Source organism: Scyliorhinus torazame, chromosome 3 (assembly GCF_047496885.1).
Source record: "Scyliorhinus torazame isolate Kashiwa2021f chromosome 3, sScyTor2.1, whole genome shotgun sequence".
Taxonomy (NCBI): Eukaryota; Metazoa; Chordata; class Chondrichthyes; order Carcharhiniformes; family Scyliorhinidae; genus Scyliorhinus; species Scyliorhinus torazame.
The window spans coordinates 319,405,151-319,417,545 of record NC_092709.1 but is presented as its reverse complement, the minus strand read 5'-3'; the positions used below and the strand labels follow the sequence as shown (position 1 = coordinate 319,417,545).

The following is a 12,395-nucleotide window of genomic DNA, read 5'->3' as shown; positions in this document are numbered from 1 at the left end:
TCATTGATTTTATCTGGGGCCATGGCTACTCTGCCATTCCTGTCTTTCCTGTGCTATCTCCCTCGTGGCTACCTGCTTTCTCAGCTGGTGAGTCAACAGGCGGCTGGCCTTGTCTCCATGTTCATAGAAGGTCCCCCGTGACTGGCTGAGTTGGTGCACTGCTTTCCCAGTGGAGAGCAGGTCAAACTCCATTTGTAATTTATTCCTCTACGCCAATAGTTCCCCGGTTGTGGCCATGGAGTGCCGTCTATCCACCTCCAATGTGAAGTCGATCAGCCCTTGCTTAGCTGTCCTCTCCTTCCTGCCCCTGCGTGCCCTATATGCTCTTATTTCCCCCCTTATCACCGCCTTCAGTGCCTCCCAGAACGTGGAAGGTGAGACCTCCCACATTCTGGTTGCAGTTTACATACCCGCCGATGTCTTGTGACATTCTCTCACAGAATGTCTTATTGGGAGGAGAGCTGTGTCCAGCCTCCATGGGGGCTCTGGGCCTGGCTCAACTCCAACCTCACATCCACGTAGTGCAGAGTGCGGCCAGAGATTACCATTGTGGGGTATTCCACTCCCACTCCCCTGGAAGCACCCTTTTACCCACTACAAAGAAGTTGATCAGAGAGTATACTTTTGTGAACCTGGGAGAAAAAGGAGAACTCCTTCTCCCTCGAGTATGTGAACCTCCACAGGTCCACCCCTGCCCATCTGCTGCACCAAGGCTTTCAATTCCCTTGCCATCAGCTGATTGCTTCCCCAATTTGGGGCTAGATTTGTCTGTCCGTGGGCCTGTACACAGTTGAAGTCTCTCCTCACGATGAGTTAGTGGGTGTCTAGGTTGGGGATTTCTGCCATAGTCTTTTTGATAAAGTCTGCGTCATCCCAGTTAGGACAGTACACATTCACAAGCACCACTGCTGCCCCTTCCGAACACCACTGGCCATGACAATCCATCATCCCTGATCCGTCGCCGTATTTGCCTCTGTGAAGGTTGTCCTATTTAACAGTATTGTGACTCCCCTAGCCCTCATCCCATAGCACGCTTAGTAGGCCTTTCCTATTCCGTTCTTTCTTACCCTCAGTCAGTCTTTCTCACTATGGTGTGCCTCCTGGAGGAAGACTATGTCGGCCCTCAGGCTTTTCAGATGGGCGAAGCCTCTGGGTCTTTTCACCGGGCCATTGAGTCCCCTGACATTCCAGATGACTATCCTGATGGTTTTTTTTTGTCCCCCATCCCCCCCGTGGGGTCAGCCACACTTACCACATGGACGTGCCCCTGCATGCAGGGGTTTCTCTTTGTCTGGGGGCCATCCAACATGGCCACCGTTGTGTTCTTTGCTCCAGCCATCCCCATGTGCGCCGTTATAACCAGCGTTCTGCCCTCCCCCACCTGTCCCCTGAGGCACGATCAATTTGACTTAAAGACGAAAGTTGAATCCAAACTGAGGCTTTATTGGTATCAGATGTGTGGCCTCCCACAGCAGCTAGCGAAATGGCTGTGAGCTGGAGGACACGCATATTTAGTGGGTGGAGCCAGCAGGCAGGGGCCACAGGCGAACCTGTAGTGCAGGTTCTACAGTACAACCTCTAATATAAGTACAACAGTGGTTTACCACATTCACCCCCTGTTAAAATTGAGTCCGGCGGGGGCGGTGGATAACTTTATACAATCAGGATTTTAATATTTACAGAGCAAAACAAATGTCTCTTGGCGTCCGGTGGTCCTTTGAGAGCGACGAAGTGGTGACGGCAATGTTGGCACTGACCTGGTGAGGGTGACTCCGGGGGCGTGCCAAAATCCTCTTCATCAACGGGCGTGGGCAGGGGGAGGACGGACGGTCCTGGGGGGGGGGGTGTTGTGAGCGACGGGGGAGGGGAGGGTGGCGCCGGGGGCCACGGGGGTGGTGTGGGGGTGGAACCTGCTGGTTCCAGGTCTCTGAGGGAGACAGTATCATAGCGGCCGTCGGGGAACGCCACGTAGGCGTACTAGGGGTTTGCGTGGAGCAAGTGTACCCTCTCCACCAACGAGTCCGCCTTGTGGAGTCGGACGTGTTTACGGAGAAGCACGGTTCCCGGAGCTGTGAGCCACGTCGGGAGTGACACCCTGGATGTGGACTTCCTGGGGAAGGCAAAAAGACGTTCACGCGGTGTACTGTTAGTGGTAGTGCAGAGTAATGAGCGAATTGAATGTAGTGCATCAGGAAGGACCTTTAATGGATTTGTTGCTTTTCCTAGCACACAGCTTTTTCCCTAGGTGTGTGATTACAATTATGGACATGTGGGTTTTTAAACACAAAACACTGTTTATTCCATGAACTCAACTTAACATCTTAAATAAACATTATATCTCTTAACACCCCATACTTCAAAGATAATTCAGAAAATAATGCAACAGTAAATAACTCCTTAAAATGTTCCTTCAAACTTCCAAAAGACTTAACACCTTTAAACAAAATCAAATCAGATTAAAGGCTTTACTTTAAATCACCCAAATGATCCAGAGATGGTCTTTTATGGCAGATATCCAGCTCACTGCAAAACACAGACCCACACCCAGCTCTTTTCAAAACTTGCAGCTCTCTGGAAACACACAGACACACACACACTGTTTTTAAACTGAAACTAAAAACCTGCAAAATGGCTGACCTGACCTCAGCCCCACCCACTCTATGACATCACTGTTTTCTTAAAGGTACATTGCTTAAACATCCATTTCTTAAAGGCACTTTCACATGACACAACCAAAGAGAGCAACAGTAGTGAGCTGCCTTCCTCAACCACTGCAGTCCATGTGCTGGTCTTTGTGTGGTACACCCACAGTGCTGTTAGGGAGGGAATTCCAGGCTTTTGATCTAGCAACTGTGAAGGAATGGTGTCATATTTCCAAGTCAGGATGGTGAGCGACTTGGAGGGGAACTTCTAGGCGGTGTGGTTCCCAGGTTTCTGCTGCTCTTGTCCTTCCAGATGATAGCGGTCATGGGTTTGGAAGGTATTGTGTAAGGAGCTTCGGTTCGTTCCTGCAAATACACATTATAGATGGTACACACGATTGCTACTGTGTGTTGGTGGTGGTCAGAGTGAATGTTTGTGGATGGGGTGTCAATCATGTTGGCTGCTTTGCCCAGGGTGGTGTCGAGCTTTTTGAGTGTTGTTGGAGCTGCACTCATCCAAGCAAGTCACTCTCCAGTCTTGTTCGTAGATGGTGAACCGGCTTTGGGGAGTCAGGAAGTGAGTTACCTCAGAATTCCTAGCTTCTGACCAGCTCTCGTAGCCGCAGTGTTAATATGGCTAGTCCAGTTCAGTTTCTGATCAATGGTAACTCCAGGATGTTGATTGTGGGAGATTCAGTGATGGTAATGCCATTGAATGTCAAGGAGCGGTGGTTAAAAAAAAACATTGACAACTAAAAAGGTTCGGGACAGAATAAAACTAAAAGAAAGGCTTACAAAAATGCAAAACATAGCACAGATCCGGGTGAATGGGCTATCTACAAAGACCAGCAAAGAGTCACAAAGCAGCTTATAAGAGCAGCTAAAAGGGATTATGAAAGGAAACATGCAAGAGACATCAAAAGCAATAAATGGAAATTTTGGGCCTGATTTTCCAAACACCCCGTTGAGTGTTTTTTTGCAGCAGAGGTGACCCACCAGTGGGATCAACCGGTCCCGCCATTGTCACCGGGATACCCGCACGCTGGCGTGGGACTAGAATTTTCCGCTGGAGTGAACAGCCGGTAAGCCCCACCTTTTATATTAATATCAAGAGAAAGCAGGTGGTTAAGAAAATGTAGGCCCACGAAAGGTTGAAAATGGAGATATTGGGCACCATCTAACCAAATTCGTTCTAAGTGTGGTAGCGAGCGGGAAATGCAGGAGTTTACCGATAGCCAACCCGGTGAGGCTATCACCGGTATCTAACGTTAATTAGGCCACTTAAAGGAGTCCCACGGGCTTCACGCCGCAAATGACTGTCCCGCCGGCTGATTGGCCGGGACCACGCTCTGCAGCTCCCCACTACCCAAGAGGGAGCAGCGCTTAAACCGACCCCACAGAACAAATCCCAGACAACACGCAGCCATGCCACCAAAGAGACCTGCACCACGATTCAGGGATGCCAACCCGGCCAGGCTAATGGAGTCAAGATGGGACACCCTGTTTCCCCGAGGGGTTCGGAGGGTCAGTCACAGGGCAGCCAGTGCCACCTGGGAGGCATTGGCAGGGCCATCAGCTTGGGGAATGTGACAAGGAGGACCACTACCTAGTGTCGCAAGAAGCTCAATGACCTCCACCAGGCCGCATGGGTGAGCTATCACTGGCACCCTGGCAACGGTCCTATCTGCTCCTCCCCGAAGGCCTCCCTAAGGGCTCCATGCCTACCCACCCATCCCCAGCAAAATACCATCATAGCACACCCTGGCATCCACCAGTACACCATACCCATGACCAGTGACAGTGCCCACGCCTCTACCCTGCCATGCCCCACCCCCACGCGATGCATGAAGCATGCGGCTCACAATGCCCTCTCTATGTACCCACAGGACAAGTTGGCCCACAACAGATGGGAGAGGTCCCCGATGGGTGGCAGGGTGCTGGACCTCAGGGTCTCCACCCCCTACGAGGGATGGCCAAGGACCGAACTTTAAACGATGTTGAGATTGGCCTATGCCACGGAGGTGAGTATCCACCGGCCCCTGCCCAGATGACCTGTCCCTGCTGCGTTGTTCATGCCGGCACGATGATCCATCCCTCTCACTGACTACATGTCCATTCTCCCGCAGGATCGAAACCTGGCGGCTCCGGCCCGTCTGGGCAGGACCCTGCCCACTTTCCAAGAGAACACCTCAGAGGAGAGCTCCGAGGATGCTGCCATCATCGCATCATGACTATCATCGCCACCCTCCACCATTGCAGAGACACACACCTCAGTGGTTGGAAATAGTGGGCAGGCTTCTGGGGCACAATCTGGTGAGCACCACACAGTTGTAGCTGTACATCAGGTGGAGGCAGAAGGTCTGCTGGACCCCAGGATTTAGCTGAGCCCCAGTCAGGTTGACCCGGAGCTGATGCAGTCGATACGGTGCAGCCGTGAGATTCAGAGAGGGATGTCAGCGAAAATCCAGCAGGTTCATAGCCGATTGGAGGAGTTCCAAAGGCTATGGGTGCAGGAGATGGTGCCGGCAATACATGTCACCGAGGCCAACACTCGGGTGGCGGCTGCAGTGGAGAGCCTGGAGCACAACGTCAACACCATGAGTGGTGGTGTCCAAGGCACGGCCCAGTCAGTGACGGCCATGGCTGAGCCCCTCGACAGCGTGTTCGAGCCGCTGTGGGACGTGTCCCAGATGCAGGTTGACCTTTCCAAGGTGCTACAGAGCATGTCCCAGTCCCAGGTGCATTGCCGATATGCTCCAGAGCATTTCCCGATCGCTGAACACCGTGTCCGAGATGCAGGTGGACATTGACGAGGCGCTGTGGAGCATAGCCCACTCAGCGTGGCATCGTGGAGGGCACCAACACCATGGTGCTAACATTGGGGAGCCTCCAGGGCTGGCAGGGCCAAATGATGCAGGGGCAGCCGGAGCTTAATCCAGCTGCTCCTCCATCCTGCGGTGACCCCCAGAGCCCTACGGACACCGATTGGGAGGAGGGAGCTCTGGACGCAAAGCAGGAACCCCCCCAACAGGGAGATGACGGCAGTCATCAGCTCTCCCCACCAAGTCCAACCTCCCCCCGCCCCCTCTGCCCCCCTCCGCCACGTGACAGCAGCACGTCTCGGGGTCAGCGTGCGGATCTGTGTAGTATGGCCAGGTATGTGCCACTGGCAAGTCGGTCGGGGTCCTCCCGCCCCAAGCCCTCCACAGGATGCCCACCAGGGGAATCAAATGCCACAGGATGTGGCAAGCAGCAGGCTGCCTCCACCTCCGAGGTGAATCCGGGGGGAATACCTAGATGTAGCAGAGGGCTAAGATGATTGAGGATCACTGAGATTGCACAACCTGGAGCTAGGGACATTTGGGGACATAATTGTACATCATTAGACAAACACTGCACCCGAGCCATGTGGAGGCTCTGTCACATTATTCCGCACTATGGACCGGTCTGTATCCCCATCCCCCATCTGCCCTCCGCCCTCCACAACCCAGCCCCCGGACTCCCTGCTACGGGGCCTAACCCCCACCCAAGGCATATCAGGTGCAGATGATGAGCGCGTTGTCAGCAGACAGACAGGAGTCAGACTATGGTATAGATTGAGGATCACCAGAGCTCAGCTCACAGCGGGTTAGCATCACCCTCCTGCCTTGTACATTGACTCATTGACAGGGCCGACACAGGTCCATCACCCTGGAGTGATGTAACACAGACTCTGGGAGGGTGGAATAGGGCGATGGGGGGTAGGGGGGGTGAGGGGGCTGAGGGTGTCTCATGTCAGTGGCAGGGAAACTATTGGAGAAAATACTGAAGAAGAGAATCTATCTCCAATTGGAGAGGCAAAGCTTGATCAGGAATAGTCAGAGGGAGGTCCAGCCTAACAAATCTGATTGAATCTTTTGAGCACGTGACCAGGTGTGTAGATGAGGGTAATGCAGTTGATGTAGTTCACATGAATTTCAGCAAAGTCTTGACAAGGTCGCACATGGGAGACTAATAAGGAAGGTAACTGCACATAGGATACAGGGAACTTGATAAGATGGAAGCAGACGGCTATTTTAATGACTGGAAACCAGTGACCAGTGACCAGTGACCTGTGACCAGTGACCAGTGACCTGTGACCAGTGACCAGTGACGTGTGACCAGTGACCTGTGACCAGTGACCTGTATACCACAGAGATCTGTGCTGGGTCCCCGATTATTCGTCATTTATATGAACAACGTGGATGACTATATGGAGGGTAAAATCAGTACGTTTGCAGATGACACAAAGAGTGATTGGGTGGTTAATAGTGAGGTTGAGTGCCTTGGTACAGGAAGATATGGATAGGATGGCCAAATGGGCAGAAAAGTGGCAGATGGAATTTAATCCTGAAAAGTGTGATGTGGTACACTTTGGCAGGAACAATTTGACAAGGAAATATTCAATGAATGGCCTGACATTGGGAAGTTCTGAGGAACAAAGGGACCTTGACGTATTTGTCCATAGATCTCTGAAGGCAGAAGGGCAGCTTAATAGGGTGGTGAAAAAGGCATATGATACACTTGCCCTTATCAATCGAGGCATAGATTACAAAAGAAGGGAGGTCATGACGGAGCTCTTTAGAACTTTGGTGAGGCCACAGCTGGAGTACTGTGTACAGTTCTGGTTGTCCCATTACAGGAAGGATGTGATTGCACTGGAGAGGGTGCAGAGGAGATTCACCAGGATGTTGCCTGGGTGCAACATTTAAGTAATGAAGAGAGGTTGGATAGGCTTGGGCTGTTTACACTGGAGCAGAGAAGACTGAGGGGTGACCTGGTTGAGATATACAAGATTATGAGATGCAAGGACAGGGTGGATAGGGACCAGCTGTTCTTCTTAGTTGAAAGGTCAGGTACAAAGGGACAAAAGCTCAAGGTGAGGGGCACGAGGTTTGGGGGGATTTGAGGAAAATTGTTTTCACCCAGAGGGTGGTGACTCTGGAATGCACTGCCTGGGAGGGTGGTAGATGTGGATTGCCTCACGTCCTTTAAAACGTACCTGGCTGAGCACTTGGCACATCATAACATTCAAGGCTAGTAACAACACCCTGCTTCATGGCACACCGACCCACGGGAATCCACTTGGGAGATGTGAAGTGCTCACATTACTAGACTTGCTAATTCCCCATTCACAATAGCCTTCAGCTGCGCGCCCAGTAGCTGCCATGTTCAGTGGGAGTTAAAGTGACCAATACCATATCGCCACAGTGGGGCTCTGCCCTGGGTGTGTTCGATAGGACGGACAGGCAGCAGCTGGAGTTGCCCCCGTTATGGATATATGTGATCCGGGGGGGGGGGTGGCATGCCGGATCCTGAGGCACAGTCCCCCGAGCCCAAGGGCACCCCTCTTAACATTAGCAGCTCACTCCCCAACCGAGTCTGCCCCTACCCCCCCCCCCGCCCCTCGGGGCTCCCCCCACCCCACCCACGAGCACTGGGGCAGCAGTCCCGGTGTCCCCGAGCTGAGTGCTGATCTCGATGATGGCTACTCACCTCTTCGGATCCCCAAGGCAGTCATTCTGCTAGCTTCACGTTTTTAAATAGGTGTACTAACCGGCATCCGCATGACCACTCGCTGGGGAGGCGATTAGATCATGAGTGGTTGTTCGATAGAGGGTCTTTCCCGTTAATGGAATGGAGATTGATCGTAATTGGAGATTATTGGGTTTTTTTGTGATAGAATCACTGCAGTGCAGAAGGAGGCCATTTGGACGATTGTGTCTACACTGACCCTCTGAAGAAGCACCCAACCCGTGCCCCCGCCCTTGCCGTGTAACCCCACCTAACCTGTACACTAAGGGGCAATTTCGCATTTCAATCCACCTAACCTGCACATCTTTAGACTGGGAGGAAACCGGAGCACCCGGAGAAAACCCACAGAGACACGGATGAAAGTGCAAACTCCACACAGTCCGTCACCCAAGGCTGGAATCGAACCTGGGACCCTGGCGCTGTGAGGCAGCAGTGCCACCGTGCGCCCCACCATACGCTTCTCACCACGTCGCGACAGAATCGCCAATGGGAATGGGCCATTTAGATCGGAAACCAGTTGGCGCTCAGCATGGTTCCCGATTTCTGCTATCTAAAAGGCTCGCTTGCTCTCTCGCCCAGCTCGACGTGGCCGGTAGATTGCACCCAGTGTCAGTGATAATGGGGAAATGGCGGACATGTTGAACAATTACTTTGCCTCAGTATTTACAGTTGAAAAGGAGGATAACTTAATAATAATCTTTATTAGTGCCACAAGTAGGCTGACATTAACACTGCAGTGAAGTTACTGTGAAAATCCTCTAGTCGTCACAGAGGGAGAACTCAGAATGTCCAATTCACTTAAACGCACGTCTTTCGGGACTTGTGACTGCCAGAAGTCCTGAAAAAATTAATAGTCGATAGAGGTCAGGGACTTAAAACAATTGACGTAAGAACAGCATCAGCACAAGAAAATTAATGGAATTAAAGAGTGACAATTCCCAGGACCTGATGGTTTCCAGCTGAGCGTGTTAAAGGAAGTAGGGGAGCACATTGAGATGCCCTAACTATAATCTTTCAGAGTTCCCCAGATTCAGCAGTTGTCCCTCTGGATTGGAAAATTGCTCATGTCACTCCACTTTTTAAGAAGGGTGAAAGGGGGAAACCAGGGAATTACAGACCAGATAGCCTAACATCTGTGGTGGGGAAACTGCTGAGGTCTGTAATCAGGGATGGGGTAACCTCAAAAACTTTTGGTTCACCAGGGAGAGGCAGCATGGATTCATGAAGGGCAGGCCTGACTAATCTTCTTCAATTTTTTGAAGTGGTGACTATGGTAGTGGGAAATGTCTATGGATATCATTTATATGGACTTCCAGAAGGCATTTGATAAAGTCCCACGCAAGAGACTGTTAACTAAGGTGGAAACCCATGGAATTGAGGGCAAATTATTGACATGGTTAGGAAATTGGTTGATGACAGGTGACAGAGAGTGGGGATAATGGGTAATTACTCTAATTGGCAGAAGATGACTAGTGGTGTACCACAGAGATCTGTGTTGGGGCCTCAATTATTCACATTATTCATTCATGACTTGGATGATGGCACAGAAAGTTATGTATCCAAATTTGCTGATGATACAAAGTTAGTCGGCATTGCAGTCATCCTAGATGATAGCATGAAATAGCAAAGAGATATTGACAGACTTGCAAAATTGTGGCAGCTGGAATTCAATGTAAACCAGTGTGAGGCTATCCATTTTGGACCAATGAAGGATAGAGGAGAGTACTTTCCAAATGGAATGTGGTTAGGTACGGTGGATGCTCTAGGAGATTTGGGGGTTCAGGTGCAGAGATCCTTAAAATGCCACAAACAAGTGCAGAAAATAATAATCAAAAAGGCTAATGGAATTCCAGCATTTATATCGAGAGGATTGAAGTACAAAGACGCAGGGGTTATGCTGCAGCTATACAAAACCCCGGTTAGACCCCACTTGGAGTACTGTGAGCAGTTCTGGGCACCACACCTTAGGAAGGATATTCTGGCCTTGGAGTAAGCGGAACGTAGGTTTACAAAAATGATATCTGGACTACAGGGGTCAAGTTACGAGGAGAGATTACATAAATTAGGCCTATTTTTGCTTGAATTGAGAAGGTTTAGGGGTGATCTGATTGATGTATTTAAGATATTGACAGGGAAAGACAGGGCAGATAAAGACAAACTATTTCCACTGGTTGGAGATTCTAAAACTAGGGGCTTAGTCTAAAAATTAGGGCAAGACAGTTCAGGAGAGATGTTAGGAAGAACCTCTTCACACAAAAGGTGGTAGAGGTTTGCAACTCTCTCCCACAAAGAGTGGTTAAAGCTAGATCAGTTGCTAATTTTAAATCTGAGACAGATAGATTTTTGTTCAGCAAAGATATTAAAGGATATGGGCCAATGGCAGGTGTATGGAGTTAGGCCACAGGTCAGCCATGAACTCACTTATTGGCAGGACAGGCTCAAGGGGCTGAATGGCCTACTCCTGTTCCTATGTTCCACACTCTCCCCCTCACTCTATTCAGTCTCCATGCTCTCTCCCTCCCTCTATTCGCCACATTCTCTCCCTCCTTGCCTCCCTGCAAACTCTCCACCTCCTACCAACAAGCTTATCAGTTCCCTACAGTGCAGAGTGAAGCCATTTGACCCATTGACTTTGCACCAACTTTCCGAAAGAGCATGCTATCTATTTCCAAACTCCTTCCCTATCCCTATAACCCACCAAACCTTTTGGACACTATGGGGCATTTTTTCTTTTACCATGGCCAATCAACCTGACCTACACATCTTTGGACTGTTGGAGGAAACCAGAGCATAAGAACATAAGAACATAAGAACTAGGAACAGGAGTAGGCCATCTGGCCCCTCGAGCCTGCTCCGCCATTTAATGAGAGCATGGCTGATCTTTGTGGACTCAGCTCCACTCTCCGGCCCGTACACCATATCCCCGAATCCCTTTATTCTTTAGAAAGGCATCTATCTTTTTCTTAAAAACGTTTAAAGAAGGAGCCTCAACTGCTTCACTGGGCAAGGAATTCCAGAGATTCACAACCCTTTGGGTGAAGAAGTTCGTCCTACACTCCGTCCTAAATCTACCTCCCCTTATTTTGAGGCTATGCCCCCTAGTTCTGCTTTCCCCGAACAGTGGAAACAGCCTGCCCGCATCTATCCTATCTATTCCCTTCATAATTTTATATGTCTCAATAAGTTCCCCCCGCATCCTTCTAAACTCCAATGAGTACAGTCCCAGTCTACTCAACCTCTCGTCATAATCTACTCCCCTCAACTCTGGGATCAACCTAGTGAATCTCCTCTGCACTCCTCCCAGTGCCAATATGTCCTTTCTCAGGTAAGGAGACCAAAACTGAACACAATACTCCAGATGCGGCCTCACCAACACCCTATACAATTGCAGCATAACCTCCCTAGTCTTGAACTCCATCCCTCTAGCAATGAAAGACAAAACTTGATTAGCCTTCTTAATCACCTGTTGCACCTGCACACCAACTTTTTGCGACTCGTGCACCAGCACACCCAGGTCCCTCTGCACAGCAGCATGTTTTAACATCTTACCGTTTAAATAATAATCCATTCTGCTGTTATTCCTCCCAAAATGGATGGCCTCACACTTGGCAACATTGAACTCCATCTGCCAGACCCTAGCCTATTCACCTAACCTATCCAAATCCTTCTGCAGACTTCCGGTATCCTCTGTACTTTTTGCTTTACCACTCATCTTAGTGTCGTCTGCAAACTTTGACACATTGCACTTGGTCCCCAACTCCAAATCGTCGATGTAAATTGTGAACAACTGCGGGCCCAACACTGATCCTTGAGGGACCCCACTAGTTACAGGTTGCTAACCAGAGAAACACACATTTATCCCCACTCTCTGCTTTCTGTTAGTTAACCAATCCTCTACCCATGCTACCTCAATGCCATGCATCTTTAGTTTATGTAGCAACCTTTTGTGTGGCACCTTGTCAAAAGCTTTCTGGAAATCCAGATATACCACATCCATTGCCTCCCCATTATCTACTGCACTGGTAACATCCTCAAAAAATTCTACCAAATTAGTCAGACACGACCTACCCTTTGTGAACCGCGTCTGCCCAATGGGACAATTTCCCTCCAGGTGCCCCGCTATTTCCTCCTTAATGATAGATTCCAGCATTTTCCCTACAAACGAAGTTAAGCTTACTGGCCTATAATTAACCATATAAT

The 12,395-nt window shown here is 50.1% G+C and overlaps 1 protein-coding gene across 1 annotated transcript in view; it reads left to right on the top strand.

Annotated features, from left to right (window-relative positions):
* Window positions 1–4,873, top strand: part of LOC140409432 (uncharacterized) — a 40,945-nt gene extending 36,072 nt beyond the window's left edge. Inside the window, exon 4 of the mRNA XM_072497866.1 lies at window positions 4,769–4,873. Coding sequence (XP_072353967.1) covers window positions 4,769–4,873 — 105 coding nt within the window. The remainder of the gene's footprint in view (window positions 1–4,768) is intronic.
* Window positions 4,874–12,395: the final 7,522 nt, after the last annotated feature.